General features: G+C 36.6%; 2 protein-coding genes across 5 annotated transcripts in view; both read right to left on the bottom strand.

Moving 5' to 3' along the window:
- PAPOLA (poly(A) polymerase alpha) overlaps positions 1-791 on the bottom strand; it is a 44,640-nt gene extending 43,849 nt beyond the window's left edge. For 2 of the 4 annotated variants that reach the window (XM_056345229.1, XM_056345232.1), the window contains exon 1: positions 464-791. In XM_056345229.1, the coding sequence (XP_056201204.1) occupies positions 464-471 (8 nt within the window). In that variant the 5' untranslated portion in view covers positions 472-791. The remainder of the gene's footprint in view (positions 1-463) is intronic. The other 2 variants (XM_056345230.1, XM_056345228.1) reach the window with 2 other exon arrangements.
- A 315-nt stretch (positions 792-1,106) lies between these two features.
- The window catches only part of AK7 (adenylate kinase 7), a 28,408-nt gene continuing 8,983 nt past the window's right edge, over positions 1,107-20,531 (bottom strand). The window contains exons 8-18 of the mRNA XM_056347849.1: positions 20,408-20,498; positions 17,639-17,716; positions 16,773-16,922; positions 15,150-15,278; positions 14,704-14,845; positions 13,067-13,195; positions 11,987-12,055; positions 9,901-10,098; positions 6,360-6,580; positions 4,039-4,197; positions 1,107-2,867 (exon numbers count right to left, since the gene is read on the bottom strand). Coding sequence (XP_056203824.1) covers positions 2,829-2,867; positions 4,039-4,197; positions 6,360-6,580; positions 9,901-10,098; positions 11,987-12,055; positions 13,067-13,195; positions 14,704-14,845; positions 15,150-15,278; positions 16,773-16,922; positions 17,639-17,716; positions 20,408-20,498 — 1,405 coding nt within the window. The 3' untranslated portion in view covers positions 1,107-2,828. The remainder of the gene's footprint in view (positions 2,868-4,038; positions 4,198-6,359; positions 6,581-9,900; positions 10,099-11,986; positions 12,056-13,066; positions 13,196-14,703; positions 14,846-15,149; positions 15,279-16,772; positions 16,923-17,638; positions 17,717-20,407; positions 20,499-20,531) is intronic.

The following is a 20,531-nucleotide window of genomic DNA, read 5'->3' as shown; positions in this document are numbered from 1 at the left end:
CATCTTTGGCGGCCGGGGCCAGAAAGGGACAAACGCGCGGCACTGTGCCACTTCGTGCGGCCTCTCAACAGTGGGTCGAGGGGGGCCACGGCAGGCGTTCGCCTCGTGGCCGCCCGGTGCCTCGCACTTGCCGCTGCGAAATCGCGAAGGAGAAGACGACAACAACAACAACGTAAAAGCCACATCAGCATCTCTTAGGGACTCACGGCGATGGGGGGCGGGGAGGCGGCTACACGAGCAAGCAGCTCCTCGCGGTCTGGGCGGAGAGCAGCGGATCCACAGCCCCGCACACTGCGGCACCGGAAGAGCCCGGCACCGGCGGGGGGACAGCGAGAGGGGGAAGGGCGAGAGCCAGCAGGAAGGGCCCGAGCGGACAGGGAGCACGGGGCGCTACGGGGACAGCGCTGAGTAAGGGCCGGCAAAACACAGGCCTTTCAGACACTCCGCGAGCTTTCCAACTTACAACGGCATCGTCTCTCCGGCCCCTCCTCCTCCTCCTCCGCCGCCGCCGCCGCCACCACCACCGCGTCGTCCCCTTCTCCCTCCTCCTCTTCTTCTTCGTCCTCCCCCACCACTGCCGCCTCCGGACCGGTCACTCGTCCCGCCAGGAAGCGGGAATCGTGACCATCGCACGGGCCGGGGTCAGGCCGCAGAGGGAGGAGAAAGCCACTCGCTAGGCCCGGCCGCCGCCGCTTCACTTTCCTCTTCCCCTCCGGCCTTCTAACATGGCGCCCAGACGCTACCACAGCAACGTTCTAGAGCGGGGGGGGCCTGACGCAGCGCCGCGGCCACCCCCGCACGCGGCGCACGCTGGCTGGCCCCCGCGTGCCCGGCGGGCGGGCGGCCGAGGGGCACCCTGGGGGCTGTAGTTCCGGCGCGGCCGCCAGCCCCGGTTTGAAAACAAAGCGCTAACGGCTGCGAGGCGGCGCGTGCGCGCAGCGCGGCGCGGGTTCGCGCCGGGCGAGGCCGGAGGCGACCGGGACGTCCCGGCCGGGGAGGGAGTGCGGGAGGGGCGGCCGCACCGCCGGGAAGGGTTGGGCGCAGCTGGCGGCGTGCCCGCGCCGCGGCGGGCTCCGGGCGAGGGGGGGACGCGGGCTTTCCTTACGGTGGGAACTGAGGCGGTGAGACCGCGGGGCCGTCACCCAACACGCCGCCCCAAGGGTCCTGAGGCGGGCCCCGCTGCGGCCGGCTGGCGGCCCGGGGCCAACGGCTGGCTGCCTGCGGCGAGGCGCCGGGAAGCGGGGCGGCCGCGGCCGGCCCTGCCCCGGCCCCCACCGGCGGCGCCCCGCGGGGGCACGGCGGGACTGTCGTCACCGGCTCACAGGGGCCGAGCGCGGCCCGACTGCGTCCCTGCCTGCGGCTCTGGGACATGGAGGCTGTGGGCTCGAAGCCATCTCTGTGCTTTGCCTCGCTCCCTGCGTCGGGCTTATCGTGGTTTTCATTCCTCACACAGAGCAAGAAGAACCTTTTCTGTTACTGGTTTTTGGAAGCTCTGCCTCTAATCGGCTGCCTAAGTTTCACAAAAAGCACTCTTTGCAGATCAGCTCAAAACTTTATTCTTAGAAAAGTAAACGTATTACAGCAACTAAAAAGAACAAAACCCACCCTGTTTTATCATTTTATAGTGTCCTAGTTTCATCTTTAGTCTGAAATATAGGCCTCTCAAACTAAGAATTTATCTAAAATTAGCGATTATTTCATCTTTAACTGCCTTACGTGATAAACAGTAACTTGGACAGGCAGCATATAGGAAGCCTAGATCCCATAGAAATCTGTTTCTTAGAGCAGATGATGGTTCTGAACTCTGCTCCTGGCTATCATCACTGACTCAGCTGTGTGACTCTGTGAGAAAAGATGAAATAAGACTGTTTCTCTAAAACTATATTAATGTATCTGAATAAGAACATTGAGCTTAACACATCTAAAATTCTACTACTAAAAGTAATAGATGAAATAATTGTGAAATGCTTATATAAACATCCTTTCAGTTCTTTCTCTTCCCCCCCCCCCCTTCTCACAAATGGCCCTTGCTTTCTGTTTTGACAAAATCCAGTATTTCTTTTACACCAAATACGCTATCAGTTTCAGCTCGGTGAGCATAAATCTTGACAGTTTCTGTGAGAGGTATATGAAGTCAATAAAAAAAAAAAAAGGAATGACAGCCACATGCTGGAAAGTATAGATTCTTCAAGAATCTGGGAAAAACGTATCAAATATTGAATGAAGAGAATTAAATGAGAACTACACCCATTTGTTTGACAGCAAAGAAAAAAACAGGTTTTATGACATACCTATGCTGGAAAACTTTATTAGTTAGTCTTCAGTGCAGCACAAGAAGACTATGTTGCATGACTTTCTGCATCTTGGTAGCTGGGAGGGGAAATAAGAGAGCTTGCTGCTTCTACTTATTTCCATTTTCAGTTAACACACTTTTTTAAAAAAAAAAAATTCTCAGGCTAGCTGCCTACATCTGCTACAGATCAGAACAAGAATATATTGCTTAAATAGAAAGTGTAACTGAAAAAAAATCCGGGAAGAAAATTTTGGAGAGAGAAGATTCCTATGGTTCACAGTTTCAAACAGACATATGAAATACAGATGTGTAAATGTATTAATCTGTGCAGTAAATGTTACTTTTGTAGAAGGATAATTAAAACCCCAATACAATATAGTAATGAAGTATGAGAAACAAAAATGGAGATTACATAATAATTCTAAACAAAAATAATTTCAGAAACCTAAGTATTTTGTTTAAAAATAACATTAGGAATGAATGTTCTCCCTTTCCATTTCACAATTTCTACAGCTATTATGATTTAATGTTTATCCTATTCGATATCAGGACTGTTCTTGAAGAGATATTCTGCCTATAAATAGAAAGTTTCAGAGTTAGTTATTTTCAAGTCTCCCGTTTTAAAATTTATACAAAATAACAAAAATACAGTGGATAATTTTGCTTTAAACTAAATTGCAGAAACTAAGTGGATCTAAAATGTAATTTCTGACAGATATGTCAGAGAAACCTCTTCCACACAAATACATCCAAATACCATCCACATCATTCTCCCTCTTGGTAGCAGTCACCCCATCTCTGTGTTGTGGCAAGAGAAGGAAGTGAGCCATTTATGAAAGTATTTGTCACTCCATGGAAAATTGTAGACGATATGCTAGGGCCTGATTTCTGGACCCAGAAAAGTAGATAATACCGATCTTTAAAAATTAGGCACTTAGTAGGGAAGATATCATGCTCCTGCAGCTACAGGTAGTTGTCACACATCAGTAAGCAAAAAGGTTAAAACAATTAAACGTTCTTTAGTGCCTAAAGTGGGACCCAATACTGATGCTATTATTTTAAGCTTTTTCTTGGCTATGAAATATTTCTTTTCATTAAAACTGTGGTAGCTTGTTAATTTTCTTAGGATGTGCAGGAAGAACAGCGGTACAACAATAACTTCACAGCATCTGAATCCTTGTCTGAATGCAATGCTGTCCCTGCTTTCAGCCAAAAGTTGAAGTAGATAACTTTTTGAGGTCCTTTGCAACTGTAATTGCCCTATGAATATCTTACAGGATTTACTCAATTTATCTGTGTATTGTGAGGGGGATTACCAAAGAGCTTGCTTTCAGTCATTGTTACAAAAATGTGTTCTGCTGTGCCTAGAGGGGCATAAGCAGGGTGGAGAGTGATGTCCCCCCTTTCTGCAGGCTTCTGTGTCACAGCAGAATTGGTAGGGTCGGTAAGATGTGCAGGGTGCATGTACCAAAGAGAAACAGATTCTACTACTGATTTTTTGTCCTATTACTGTTTAGCAAAGCTGGATTATGCCCTTACTTGATACACAGTATCAATTGATCTTGAAGAGTACTCAGTAGGTTTTTAATTTTCACATTCATTAATGCTCACTAGAATTGCAGATCTAACCATTAATTAATTGTTACCATGACAGTGACAAAAAAGAATTTAAATCCTTATGTTAACAGAGATTCCTTGGGTGTACTCAAATATATTTAAGAAAAAAAATATTGTAATCACCTTACCAGAAAATCAACTGGATCATCTGGCCTGATCCTACAGCATTCAGTTATCCCTTGCATAAGTGTTGGCATGACATTCTTCATTAAATAGTTTCGTAGTGGCATGGACTGAGCCTCCAATAACTCTTGTTCTTGTCTTTTCACTTCCTCCATATGTTTATTCTATAAATAATGAACAAAATCACAAAGAATAAGGTTTATAATGTCTACCAAATAGCACATGACTAAATAATAATGGTACCCTGAATTAAAAAAAAATAGTGTTAGAAGCTGTGGACAGAACTTTAAAACTCACAACTCTGCAGGAAAAACTATGTACTATTTATTACATTTCAAGCACACGACACACTGAGGACAAAGAATTGAACACAATGACAACTGAAATAATCTCCTTAGTAAAAAAAAAGATTTCTGTTTAACTCCTAAAAGGGGGCTTATTCTGAAGTGTTCCGGGGCTCCTGCTTCCACAAGATACTTGGTGAAATGCTTGGAATACACTGTATTACTTAAAAAATTAGTACTATTGCGAATGCAGACAGTTTCTTGAGAGTTCTTCGAACTGGGGAGTGAGGAGAATATTTTTACTCAGAAGACAAACCCAAGTTTCTAAATAACTAAATTGTGTTGCGGGTTTTTTTGTTTATTTGTTTTGGATTTGGTTTCTTTGCTGTGTTTTGTTTTTATTTCATGTATGCTAGTTTTTGAGGGGGATGAGAGTTAAACGGACTAAAACCACCGTAAATAAAATCTCTATACACCATCTAAATTTATTCCTGGATTCAGGTTAAATCAATTACAATGATTACACTCAAAAAGTAGGAGGGGTGGGGAAATAAAACTGCTGCACGTTTTTCTTTCTTCCAGTTAATAGCACTTAATAGCATGCATATTTTCAGTAGTTTTAGCCAGACCTTACTCAAAACCATTTTTATTGTCCTCTCTTCTCTCATTTTATTCATCAGTAGCATGAGTCATATATAGATACAGAAAGCCAGTGATAGTCTGAGACTGCTTTTCTAAACTCAACACAAAAACAATGTTCAGGTAAAAACAACATACCAAAATCTGGAAAATATACTTACCTTATTCACTTAATTCAGGAGTGCTAATAAATCCTGCAAGTAAGTGGTCTTTGGTCACTACTCAGAGACAGCAGCTAATCTACAGTCTCAAGGGCAAATGAATAGTTGCTTAGATTTCCTACATGTCTGCTTATTTAAAAGGATAAACTTAAGTACACATTTTATTTAAACACCTTCTTTAGCTTTAAATAATGCAATTTGCTCTTGGAAGTTAGATGGTCTTGGATTGAATATAGCTAAAAATGTGTTAACTACCCTTACTGATATTTTAGACAAGCTTACAGTGAGTACAAAATGCTATTTAATGTTGAATGAGGCTGTAAATAAGCATAGAGATAACAAAACATATTTACGATCCAACATCAGAGCAACGCAAATGCTTCATTAAAAGTCAGTAATTTCTGTGTATTATTTCCCCAAAGATGTTTATGGGCCTTCAAATGTAAGAAAAGAATTTCACTGTGAAACGATTAGTTTGGGTTTAAATAGCTCTAAAGACAATGGAACTGCCTTCTGGTGAAATAACCTGACTTTGGGTGTGAACAAGAACATTATTACAGTATGCATTTCACCTTCTTTCCTTAAAATGTTCTTAGGTGTGGCAAAGTAAATAGGGAAAAAGCAACTTGTGCAAATCCTGTGATGTCGAGTAGCCTAAATACCAAGTACTTTTTCGAGTATTAGCACTCAAAAAGCATCCTTCAGACTGCATCAAATAGTTCTCTGCAGTGAGGACTCAGCTCTCAAAGGTGTTTCTCTTGCAGGCTCAGAAACCTTTCTGCGATGCATACTGGAATATTGACCAGTGTTGAGTTAAAAATCTTGTTTGAAAGGCATGATAATTAAGACTTGGTGAGCTGCTTAGAAGTAAAGTGAGCGAAATGCAAAAGTCCTAGAAAAATGGTTATGGAAAATCACCATTGATCATAGTACATATTTAGGAATGGTAAAATAAAAGAGCTATGGTGCAGCAAGAACAAGAAGAGTATCATGAAAGTATTTGAAAGACATAGTGATACCAACATAAAAAAAAAAAGAAAAGTTATGTCTGTAATCAAATAGAGACTATTCTTTAGGTTCAGCCTCAAAAAGCACTGTGAAGATACTCTAAATAAGATCTAAATAGGATATAAGGAACTAGAGAATTTATGCCGCACTTTCCAAGTGGATTTACATAGCAGATTGCTGGAAGACATATAAAACACATAAATAATGGATTCCCCAAAATATGTATTAACCTACCCACTCTTCCCAATTTGCCATCCTTTCAGCCCTCTCCTCAGCTTGTTTACGCTTTCGTTCAGCTTTTTCTTGAGCTTCTCTGACAAGGCATTCTTCAGCTGCTTTGCGTTCCAATTTCTCCTTTTCTGCATCTGTTAAACCATAATTCCGAGGTTCCCCAATTTCTTTGATGATCTCTTTTATGATAAATCTGTTCTCAGGATCTTCAAATTTTGCTACATCTTTTAAACAATACAAGAGAGACTTTGCATGACTTTTATCAGTTATCAATGGACATTAGTAAATAACTGCAAGACCTAAAAAATATATAGTGTTCATGTTGTTTACATTTTCAAGTATAAAATGTTGTTTTCAGTTGCTTATAGATGCTAACTTTTTGCTACACGAAATTAAGCTTTATATATCTGATTTTCTTTACTAGTTTCAGCTAAAATAGTCTGTCTTTTTAAGATGATGTAAGGGAGAAAATTATTAAAATAATTTTTACAATGATTCTATTTATCCATTTCAGCTTGCCTGGATTTCAAAACTTTAAAATTAGGTTATTCAGCTATCAGAGATGTTCCTGCCACCAATGTAATCAACTTGTCAACTTATCCAGGTGCATAAACCCATCAGCTTTTGACCCCGTCTCCCCTGCAGGTTACACAATAAGTTGCTAGGATTTGGCAACAAACTGCAGTTTTCACTTGCACACATTTACAAATACCCAGACCTATCTAGTTGAACTCTTACTGTGTTATATCTACAGGACCATAAAGACTGAGCAAGAACTTCTCTTTCATTCCTTCTCCATTTTAATTGCTGGAGGCTAGTTGGGTATTAAACTTGCAAAAAAGGCAGGAAAAGAAAAAACACAGAACAATGGGGACTGTCCTCAGGGCTTTCTGGGCTTTATATGCATTCAGTGTGGGGAGGCATCTGGCAGAAAGGGTATAGAAATATACACAGAAAAGAGTAAAAGTGAGTATTTCAGGTATTCAGAAAATACAGGGGTAAAGGGCTTGTTCAGTGGTAAGGGACTGGAAATTTAAAGGTACAGAAATGGATAAGGAGACCAAGCAGAGGAAGGGGAAAACGCAGAACAACTAGAACAGAGAATCTGGATGAGACTCCAATAGTCCTGACTCCACAGTCTGCTTTATGGAGTTATTTTGAAAGCCATTGGCAAAGCATGCTTCCCATGTCTTTCTAATCACTAATTCAGACAGAAGACAGCTGTCCAATACTAACACCATTACTTCAAGAGTTTAAATGTTTGTGACTTGGTCTTGAAGTCCAAACTCTGCTAATAAGTTGAGGAGAAACCTACCATAATTCTACATGATAAAGTTTCTTTTACAGCTTCTCCTTCAAAAAGAAAAATCAGGTATTCCATATTAAAGGAATAATACATTTTCTACTTCAAGGAGTCCTTTGTTTCTGCAATTTTAGCTGCACCTGTATATACAAAATACAGGGCAAACCCACTTCTCTAGTCATTTAAAGTACTGCTAAGAACTCTAACAACACTGAATTTGAGGTCTCAAAGACTTATTTTTTTCTGATGGCCAAGGGAGATTACAGTGCAAATATTAAGGAAATCATAATTATCTACATTTATCCTCAAAAATAAATAACTTTTAAATATAAAATTAGGTTATCACTGTTGCTAATTGAAAGGAAAGATCACCAGAAAAGGAGTTCATAAATTAAGGTCTTTGAAGGAAATTGCTGTTATCACTTTAACATGCCTTTTTGTGGATGATCTAATATGCCTGTGTCACCACTCCCAATTTGCAGATGAGAAAAACAAGACACAATATAACTGACTTGCAGACTTCATGCAGTGAGTCATTGTAGCAAAATAGGGTTTCCAGAATCTTGAAGCCCACTCCTTTGTACTGATCGTACTTCAGACTCAGAAAAAATAATTATCATAAAAGCAATCCATAAGGCCATATGTTACAATTTTCTAAATTTAAGGTGGAAGATAGGATTAATTTCAGTCAATATTTAACAAATCAAGCACAATTTTTTAACCATTCCCCACTAAATTCCTTCAGAATGTGACTGAGAAAGCAGTTGGCACTCTGCTTAAATCTGACATTATTTAATTCTATGGATCTGATAAACCAATTGGAACATCAACTAGAATGAAGGCGTATTGGCAGAGCTGAAGGTTGCTCACAGAAGTTATCTTTTTATCTGTCCTTGCCATTTTACAACTGAAAGAGGTATGGTTGCATACTTTGCAGGGTAACAATCAGCGATGTGAATATAGGTAAAGAGGCTGTTCCTGAGATAAACAGGACATAAAGACAAAGCTCCTCTGAAAATGAAAATCAACACTATAAACGGAATGTTAAAATCATCTGGATGTCACTGAAGGTCATAGTTGTGATACCTCAATAATTAAAATTACTAGGCCAGTGAATTTCCTTATTTGGAATGGACTAGAGTTTAAGAGTAATCTTTGGGAATAATTCCTAGCAATATTCTATCAAGCAGTAAACACTTCATAGTCCCCAGCAAAATAAAACTTGTTCTTGCACGGTGCTACTACTTGTGTATCCAGAAGTGTGCAAGGTAAGAAAATAACCAATTGATGGCATCAGATCTTAATACTTAATGTTTCTTACATTTACATCCTGTAGCAGAATTACCTCAATTCTAAAATGATTATACTAAAACACTGTTTTTTCCACTGCTACACTTACTAACAAACTTGTGTGGTATTATTCTCAAGATAATCTCCATGACTGATATTAAATAAAAAAACCCAACAACTTAGGAAATCAGTTACAACTGAGACTGTTTAACAATTAACTTCTCATAACTCATCTCAAATGGACATTCCAAATATCAGCAGTTTGATTTTAGCTGCAGGGTTTTCCCTTTGATCTGCCTTTTCTCCCCCTCCCTAAGAAGATACACCCTCCCTCGTTTTTCTTAAGAATGCTGTCAACTTGATCTCACTGTTTTTGAATAATCAGATTACTATAACCTTCTCAAGATTTTCCAGTGATCGCAGTTTTCTAGATAGTAAGGGCAGACAAATTTTCTCACATACAGGTATACGGCAAAACAGATTCAGTCCTAGCCTTCCACCTTTAAGATCTAATAATTTTCTTTCATGCTTCATCATTTACAGATGACCTATATATTATTATGGTATCTGAGGATAAGTCTGAAGAAAAAATATAAGCAAATCTAATATTGAAAGTCCATGAAAATATACTATTACACCAATCTGGAAGGATGCCAGTGCAGAGGTCTGTAACCTGAATCAGAAAATTGTTTCGAACATTTAGCCTATACAAATGAACAATTAACCCCCCTGTTTTTTAAAAACAGCTAACTGTATGACAACAATTCAGAATCCTTATGACTATACAGATATTTTTGCAGGTATACAATTAAATGTTTGTTGTATATGTGTCCTTCAACATTAATTAAAAATATTTATATATGTACACTTACTATATGATATTCGCAAATGTTACATTTGTAATAACAACAATTTTTAATTCATATTTTATATACTGTTATTATTTCATACCAATAAACTGAGGATATATTTCAAGCTCATCAAAATAGTTGAGAACTGTCTTATCATCTGTGTTTAACTCTCTGAAGAGATTCAGAGACTGCAGGAACCGGTCCTGGGTATAATGAGTTCCAGCAACAATTCTCTCTGGCAGATTTATTATTCTGTTTATAAGGAATTCATCAGATGCAGTCAATGAAATAATAAATTCTGTGAAGAAGAACACATTATCAGCACTGATCTATTGTTTTTCCTCTTACCTATTTTGCATTAATAATAACTTTTAAACCACAACTGAACATAAATAGATGTGAATTGTATATATCTTCACAGCGAATTTAATTAGCAAATGCTTATATTCAACTTCTCCAGATGGAGCAGTCCAATAATATTGAGACATATCTGTAAAGAAGCTACATATTCAAATTTTGCCAAATTCTTCATAGCACTATCAACAAGACTATTCCTGCAATAAGCAGCACAAAAATCCTAACAGCAGCAATGCAGCATAGTCCAAATTTTCTGACAAAGCTATCGTACAACCATCACATGTAATAAGTATAGGAGGAAAAAAAAAATCTTATGAATGCAGCCAAAGCAGCAAGTAACGCTGAAAAATTTAACAACTCACTTGTTTGTCAAATCATCAAAAGTTATCACTCTGTATTGTGATTTTTAATCTCACAAAGGTGTATCTGCTGAATTATTTTTTTTTTAAATAATCAAATAGTACATTAAAAATACTATGTCACCACATGCCACAAAAATTAGTGCCAATGTTATTTTAGTGCTATCGGTACACAGTAACACCAGAAATCTTTCAAAGATCCATAAAAAACCCATCTCCTTTCTTTGCATCAAAAATCTCACATGTGTATTTTCATTAAGTTGAATCTTGCAGTATTTTATTAATTCAGCAATCAATTTGTATTTATTATATATGATTTTATACAATTTATCACAATATATGCTGATATTTCTACTAATAACATTACTCAGTACTACTGAAACCCATTAATTTAACAAAGCCAGGAAGCAAATTTCCAGACAGAGAAATCTGTAGAATCAAGCACAGACACCACCACTCCCCACCCAACAAACCTCAAAATAACCCAAAACAAACACAAGAAAGCCTTCCCAAATTAACATAAATCCTTCCTGAACCATTCTGTTTTCTAAAACAAGTTTTCTCCAAGGTTGAGAAGGTATTTTAAAAGAGATCCCATGCCTGAAGTCCTTGTTATGGGGGAAAAAGTGGTACTTCTCCAGCCCATCATAATAATTCATTCACATTTCCTCTTTTGACATGGTGGGTAAAAGTGGTTTTGTTTATGAATAACAGAAATTATTTACTTCAGAAATCATCATAAGTGGTTACAAACTTGTAGAAGCCTGCTTTTTAAATCAAACATCTGTCCCCTTCACGTAAGTGCAAGGACTGAGGAATTTTTCAGAAAGTTCTGAATTTTCTTCACTTCCACTGAAGCCAGCAAATTATAATTTACTGAAACACCAATCGTTTGAGATAGTCAACCTTTATACTATCTAACCATACACATCTTGTAATGCAAAATATGCCAAATGTATTGTTTGAATGTAATCAAAACTTCCAAAGAAATAAAAATAGTGAAAACACCAGGTTGAGGCCATTTCTGCATGGAGGGAAACCACTCTATTTTAATTCCCAACTTAACTGATGTATTAAAGTGAGTTTGGTAAGATCTTTCAAGTGATCATACTAGGATAAACTTATGGGGTTTTAATATGCCAAGTTCAAGAGGTCATTTTTATTCCATTAATAGCTGCTGTAATCACAACAAAGGCAGCCACTACTATTGTTATTAGCCAGCAATTGATGGCATTTTCACAAAAATAAAAAAAAAAGAGATAGAATAAAATACCCACAAACCAAACCAAAACCTTCCTTTTGATTAACTGCTCACTTTAAAATAAGAAGGCAGCAGCATTATGTGAATTAGATATTTATTTTATGTTAAATTAAATATGAACAGATGGAATGATATTTTCAACTTCTCGTTGGTGGCAGCAGTACTTGAAAACTCCCCAGTTTATATAAAGAGAAATCTATCAAACTTACCAGGTGTGATTAATTTATCACATTTATTTATTTTGCCTTTTACTTCTTCCTCTTCATCTTCACTTTCCACTACAAAAAAATATTATTGGCATTTTCATTTGAAGCAACAATATAATTATATTTGCCAAAAATGTGCCCAGTACAAACACAGGTTTATCTATTCCAATTATACTAGTTGTTGGAAATTAATCTAACCTGGACACAATTTAGAGAATTCAGTAAGTAATTCATGCTGCCAGCCATCACAGAATCCTGCCTTGGGACACTAATAGTTGTTAGCCTATACAGCAGAAGTATGTGCATGCACACACAATTTTAAGATGTGTCCAATTCTAAAACTGCTGTCCTGACCCTGGCCTCTCCTCCTGCCAAGTACATCATTCTACCAAAAACAGAGGCAAGGCTTGGAACACTGAGTAGAAATTTTTTACAGTATTACGGTTAAAATGGTTTCTGCTGCTAAGTGACTGCTGTTCTGAATAGTCAGTAAAACTGCCTGAAGAGCATCAACTGAGCATGATTAATTTACAGCTCAGTTTATTAAACTGAAGAAGACTGTTTTCCTTCAAAACTCATGATGTAATTTACATTTGGAGATGGTCTTAATGCATTGACAGTCCTTGCTCACAATTTGAAATGTATGTCACAGAGTTCCTCTGGAGTCGTAGCTAATGTAGCTGATCTAATAACCCACTCCAACCTGGCTCATAAAACATGTTGGTGCACTGGGTGGATCCCCTTATTAAGCAGCCCTTAAATATTATGAAGAAATTCTTAGAGCTTTCTTGGGTAGAGTTGACTGACACAGAACAAGCATCCTCCATATTTGTGCATTTACTCAGTACTTTGCCAGGAAAGGTAGTCTGAAAACTGACTTGTGCTTAAATTAAATAAGGTGCATTATAATCCTTCTTACATTTTAAGCATCATGTGAAAACATCTTTGTTTCACTCCTGCACTGCAGTCATTACAGCGCTGATGCACTTCAACTAATACGGTGCTGATAATAGTAATGATCATGACAGTATTAGCAGCGATAAAAACAAAAGCAGCAATAAAAACAGAGGCAGCGGTACTTACAATTATAAAGATCTTCTGCCTGGTCATATGTCTCTGGGAACCCATCTAAAACATATCCCTGGTTTCTACAAGGCATAGATTTGAGTTTATCCTTCACAAATTTAACAACATACTGATCATCTAGATGGCCTAAGACACAAAGAAGGTTAATAGGTACCTAGTTTATGGAAAATAGACACTTGAAATTATTTTACTAACATCTTCATTCATTTATCAGTGAAACTTCTTTTAGACTCTAAAAAATTTATGTATTTTGAGTTACTATTTGTACAATTACATGTTGTCAGTGATCTATGGAATATAAATGTGTAGCTATAAAATAAGATGACATTTGCGCTTACAAGGATATAAATATTAGAACTTCAAAGATAGTAAACATGAAATTAGTTGGGTTTTTTTTTTAAATGCAATCAGGTGTTAATAGAAGCAGCAAAGAAATATTTATAGAAAAAACATGAGACAAAGCAATCATTTTCTATTTACAGCTAACAGTAAGACTTAAAGATAGTCTGGCAGAACAAACATGAGATAGGTTTTACTAGTTTTATTTTAAGATTAATAGATTGAGATATGAAGTGGTTTATTATATTGTCCAACATTGTTGAGCAAACATGTGAGAATAAAAAGTTTGGTTTGACCTGATTTTTTATCCTTTTGCCAGGACAAACCATTGACTCCAGTTTCCTACTTTAGTTTGCTTTGGCTTTTAAAAGTCTTGAATATTTATAAACTGTTGTAATCATAAAGGTATGTTACTAATTTGAAAGGCTTTATTATTTAAAACAACAAATCAAGGCATGCAGAAGAGATGCTGCTATAGATCTCATTACGGAAGCTTCTGGCTGCGTTACAAGTCCATTGCTTTGTAGATACACAAGATCCAAATTAGGTAAATATTTAGTGACAGAATGCAGTTTAAAAGGGGTTCATACCGCATGGAAAATTTTAAGCACTAAGTCAAAACCGACATGACTTTAATCATATATAGATGATAATTAGTACTTTTCAGTAACAGCAATTTATTGGACCTTTTTCAATCTCCAAACTTTAAAATTCTTTACAGGCTTCAGTAAATACTATTCACTTTTTAGCGATGGCCAAAATGAGGTATAAAGTACTTTAAAAAAACCCACAATCTCATATGACAATGCACTAATTCTTTTTCTTACTAGAATACTTTTCTACTTTGCAAATTTGATAAAGATATGCTTCACCCACTTTTTACTTTATATTAGATAAATTATGCTCCCTGTTCTGAGAAGAAAACATGTTGTTTTTAAAAAAATCTGGCCAAGATTCTTGTGCTTCTGAGTATATCGTTGCTATTTAAATATCAACTTAATTCACTAAAAAGTATTATAGAAAATGTATGAAGAAGTAGGAAGATGGAACTTCTACAACTAAAAAAGTATCACAATATTTAAAAAACAGATCACACTTAATATACAAGGTATATAATGTATATTGTAAAACATTGTATTCGATTTTTAAATAAGGTATATACAAATGGACAGGGCATGATTCTTGCTTTTAATAGGAAGTAAAAGTTCTAAAGCACAGATTTATTTCTTGATTTTCCATTTGCATAGGGTCACACTAGTTACCTAAATCCCATCATAGTACTTTGTATTTCCTACCTGCATTCTGCTCCATGCTTTCTCTTATTCCAGCTAATAACTTGTGTGCTGCTTCTACATTTTTACCCTGGTCCTCTTTGTTGTCTTCTCCCTCTTCTTCCACACTGTCAGAGTCCTGTTCTTTAGGAGCCACAATTTTCTCCTGACCACAACAACCAAAATATAAATAGGCTCAGAAATTCCATAGCCAAATTCCTTTTATACACAGATGTAATAAAAAAAAAATAATTCAACAACTCATTTTACATATGCTCCTGGACAGTGAGATACTAAGCAACCACCTTTAATCTCTAAAATCAGTTCAGTGCATCCCCCAGAGGTGATCAGTAAGTCAAAAGATATTTCCATTCTAAAATAATGGAATTCAGACTAATTTTTAAATTGTGCCAAACATTATAAACCCACAGAAATTAAAATAATAGCAATATTAGAAAACAGCAACACACCAGATTTGCTATTGTTTCAGAAATCACATCATTTATCTTAATGTGATGTAGCTTGTAGTATTTGCAGAGCTGTTCAGCAATGGTAGATTTGCCAACGCCAGGAGGACCATGAATACAAACTTTGAGAGGCTAGGGGAATAAAAAAAAAGATAAAAATGTAACATCATTCAAATAATACAGATGGTTTTATGTAAAAGGAACAATCTTTTTACCGTAACTAACAGGAAATAACAAAAATCATTAAAACTTAAAATATATTTTTGTTTTATTCATTTAATTCTCACTGAATATTTCCTATATCATCCACAAGCTTTGAGTAACACAGTTACTTAATTTAAATGTACAACTTTACCACTGGAGAAAAAGCACGCTTCTATTTAATAGACCTGCAAACCAACTTATAGCGGCACTATTAGTGTTTGAATGATCAAAAGAGATGAAACACAATCCTATAGATAGGACACAGTGAATTTTGGAATGAGGTGGTAGATATTCTACTATACACATGCCAAAGCTCTATTTCCCAACTAAGGTAGAGTTGCTATCATCACAATGGTTATTTTGACCTAAAAAATTTCAGCTCCATTACAATTGCAAGATATTAGCCGTTTCTCATTTCAGCCTACTTAGCCTGTGGGTGAGTAAATGTAATTAATATTCCAGTATATGCTTATTAAATATGTTATACAACAAACTCAAAATCATACATCATTAAATGCCTATCTTAATTCAGTAAATCTGATGATGCAAACTACAAATTTAATAGTGACAGGGACAGAGTTCTAGCCAGCCTTCACTCTCCTTGCCACATGGTATGTCTATATTTTGTACCGAATTTTTTGAACTAGATGCATATGTACTCAGACACAGGAGTTTAACCCAAACACAGATATGATAATCCTTTCAGAGGTACACAGGGACTTTTAACAAACAATCTTGAATGATAGTAGTTGTATTTTGTTTTATACCTCCTGAACTCTTGTTCAAAGTCTGAACAAGATTTAAACATGCTGAACAGCTTTATCATGCCAACAAATACTTCAATGTGTGCAACCATTTTTCTGCACCTTTCACTAACCTTGCTCATACATTTGAATACAGAAGTTCTAAATATTAAACTAACATAGGAAACAGCAAAGTTACTCGCTTCATTACAAAACAGAGCAGGGTAAAATGAAATCTACGTTGCAACTGAACATCCTGGCTCACTAAATATAACGAAGGACACAAAATACTTGCCTAACTAGCGACTATTATAAAAAAGCTTAAACAAAAGATACACTTACTGTGTTCTTGCAGCAAAATATACCAGGAATGCTGTATCTGGTATACAGAAATTACTTTCAGAACAGCAGCTTCTCCTTCAGGAAGCTTATTTGCATTTACAGGGTTTCAGGTTTATGCATAAAAGAAATACAATTTAATGATTTTTGTTTTAATTAATATCCCCTCTTTTTTAACTTCTTCATTTTGATTTTCAGGTTTCGTGTTCATTTATTTTGCATCTATATCAGTCTTTCATGTATTTTTACTCAAAGAAATTAAAGCTTATGTTTATATAACCATTTCTATTGGGAAAAAAAAGAAAGGTGCACTTTAAAATAGCGTAGACCAAACCATTACCAGTAATCCTCGACTTTGCTTGTATTCCTTGATGATTTGTTCAATGTTCTCCACCAGTCCTGCCTGAGCGACCCACTTAATGTTGAAAGTCTCTTTTAGAAACATAGATTCCATTCGCAGGTTCACAAACAACATATCCAAATGCATTTGCTGAAGGAGCAAAGGCTTAAGTTATGCATGTGAATATTGTTAGCTTAAACTATAGGCTAGAATGGAGGGATGAGAATAGAAAGAATTAAGGCATAGGGAAAGAAGGTTTGTGCAAAAAGCAAAACAGACATTTTAAGCTTTTTAAAACTATGAGCCTTTTCAATGTGTATTTGTATCTGAGTATTCTCATGATCTATTAGAACATGAAATGTTAAACAATTATTCTGTACAATGCAAAGGTTTCATATAATTTTGGGGAATAACCTCTTTCATAAATTTATCAAGTACCATCTTACAACTACCTGGTTATAATTTGTTTATTTTTCCTATAAACAGTTTCTCCCAGATAAATAGTTGGATACAACATAATTGATGTATCCTATGACCATCAGCCTTAGCAGCACCTCATTATTAAATTTTTTTGTTATTTTTATCGTTTTGTGTAGGTTCTGTTAGAGTGCTCCAGTATGCTAAGTGCAACAGTGACATCAGTGCTTTTCTAAATCAGGCTGTAACTCCTTAAAATAGTCTGTTCTATGATGGTTAAATTTCAGTTTGTTTATTTTCTAAACTTAAACTCATGGTACATATTTTTAGACATGTTTTAGAGCTATAGTTTTCTGATTAAATGAAAAAAAATAATCATCTATTTAATGATATTATACTTTTCAGTTTACATTCTTTTCTTAAGTAATAAAAGGAAGAAAAGTACTGACCGTTAATTCTTTGCTCAGGAATGCATTTTCTTTTGGAATCTTCTCAATTTTTCCTGGTCCAATATTTTTACTGATACACTATCAAGAAAAAAATGCACTTACCAAATAAGATACTTAGAAAAAATTGAACAGGATTTCTCTGGATAAAATATATGCTTTACATTTTATGTTACACTTCACCTGAAAAATCAGTATTCTGATTTGAAATGGACAGATCAAAGCACAATATATTAACTTTAATGTTAGTATTCAATGGCTTTGTTTTGCTATATACCACTTCCCCTCTAGCACTTGAAATTAAAAAAAAACCAAACAAAACACACACACAAAAAAACCCCAAGAAACAGACAACCCAAAACCAAAGAAAAGTATTCCAAAGCTCTTAAATGTACATACAGCTTCCTACTGCTCAAGACCTATTTGGAGACCTATTTTATTCGCCAGCACTTTCTCTTCAGGTTCTTGATGTATTTGATTCTGTTAATAATCAGGAAGGGGTTTTAGATCAACACCACCAATAACTCTCCATATAACATTTTCATTTCATTGTTAGACAGAAATTGTTATTTACTCCTATAGCACTGTGAAATAATTAAAACCTCTGCTAGATTCCATAAAATCATAAACATTTGATATAGAGCATCAGATCAAATCTACATATATTCCAGCATTCTGTCTCCAACAATGTCAATTGGTGGACACCTAAATGAAAGTAAGAATGGGAAAAGCATATGATACTCCTTCAAAATATTTTTCTAATCTTCAACTACTTTCAAGTCAAAGATTTCCTAAACTAGAAATAGCTGCTATATATTTAAGTAACTTTCAAGGTATTTCTCTCCCATGTACCTCTCCAGTCTTCCCCTGGGCTGGTACAGCTCCCTGTAGTGCCCTCTCCAGCAGTCCCCCACTGGCAACTTCCCATCTCCCCAAGAACTGTTCACTTATTCCTGCCCTCTATTTCTCATTTCTAAACAAGACCGTACCCACAAAAGGACCCAACCACTTTTCTTAGGGTGCCTAGCTGCTTCTAAACAGCTTTTCATGATGTGCTTCTTTGAAAGCCTCTGGGAATTTCAAGTAGACTACATCAGTTTGTTCAGCCTTACCCACATTCGCTGGTCACATTAAAGAACTTCAGGAGGTTTCCAAAGTATCTGAAAGTACTTTTTTGTAAAGTATTTATTGGGAAAATATTTTACAAAGTCACATTGACTCTTCCCAAATGGACCATATGTATCTGGATGTACTTTAATGCATCTAATTTATTATAATGTCCAATAATGTACCTAGTTATTAGCCAATGTTATTAGGCATATTGGCCTGTAATTCCCAAAACATTTCAGGAACATCTCTTTTTACATCTGCACCACATCTATCATCCTCCAGTCTTCAAGTGCCAGGACAACGCTAAACAGCAGATTGTGTGTATGAATTTGCAATTCAGAGTTATTTCATCCTTGAGCTATTTCAGTCCTCTTCAGTAAATACCATCAGACTTTGGTGGTTTTTTAGTGTTCATTTGGTCAGCTCATTCTACAATCTTTTCTACAGTAACTTTCGTTTTATACAGATCCTCTAACAAGTTATCCACAAAGAGATCCTGAAGCATAAAGATGCCTCCAAGTTCTTACCCATCCACTAATGCAAAGCATCTCTGCTATGGCCTTGTCTGCTCTGAGTGCTCCTTTTATACCATAATCATCAATTTGACTTAGAGATTTTCTGTCAGGCTTTTTGTTTTTTAATTTCTAGAAAAAAATATATTCATTCTAAGTCTTTCCTAATAGTTGATCTTCAAGTATTTTACACTGACACTGCCAGATTTCATTATCTTTTCTATTCTATTTTCTTCACCTGGACATAACCATAACTTTTTGAAGTCTGTCATCTTATTTTCCTCAACCTACAGTTTAACCATGCTAATTTTAATTTTCTCTTTCCTAAACTTTTCTTAATAAGTAGCACACAAGGGCCTATATGGCTAAAAATGTAAGTTTCAATAGTTTCTACACTTCTCCTGTATTTAGTATTTTACATGTCTTTTGTGTTCATTTTTATATAACGCTCTTTCTTATGGTTGACCATGGCTGCAAAAGTTATTTTGACCTTTGGTTTTTCCATAGGAATGTTGACTAATTGCATTATGGTCACTTACATACAATGGATCTTCAACTATTAACTTTTCAGTGAGACCCTGTATAATTACCTGAACCAAAACAAAGGCTGCATCTTCTTGTGAGCTCCCTAACACACTCTTCCATGAAACACTCTTTGACACAACCAAAAAATATTGGGCTGTTATGTTTGGTCCTTAAGTAACATCTGCTCAATCGACATGAGCAAGTCTCCTATTATATCACATTTGTTGACTCTACCAGTGTGCAGTTCAACAGTGTCATCCAGACTATTTCTAGACTTAATTTCAAAATGCTTGGAAAAACGAGATACCTTCCTACAAAATGAAGGGAAAAATATCTTTACGATTTTGAGTGTCTAATTACAGTACTCTGAACCCCATAACAATTCACCAGAACCTTCTTAAGTAAAATTTCTAAAGTTAATGGTAATACTGCAAAGGTTCTGCAAAATCAGGTCCAAGTAATGTATTTTGTTCAAAGGACAGGACTCTTGGAGGATTTAAAAAAAAAATTCTATGTAATTTAGCACACAAGACACTTCAGAAAGACCAATGAACTTCTACTTCAGTAAAACTTATAGTTTTTAAAACCTTAAAGATATCTGGAAAAAAAATATCAAATCTCTTACCTTTATTAATTCTTGAAGAGTGTGCATAGATGCATCTACTGCAAGTATGTAGTGAGTCCTTGGCCTATGGTCTGCTACATTTTGTAACACTCTGAAACACGGCAAGTACAGTCAGGGCCAGTAG

Source organism: Falco biarmicus, chromosome 7 (assembly GCF_023638135.1).
Source record: "Falco biarmicus isolate bFalBia1 chromosome 7, bFalBia1.pri, whole genome shotgun sequence".
In the NCBI taxonomy this organism is placed as follows: Eukaryota; Metazoa; Chordata; class Aves; order Falconiformes; family Falconidae; genus Falco; species Falco biarmicus.
This window is presented reverse-complemented; position numbering and strand designations above follow the sequence as displayed.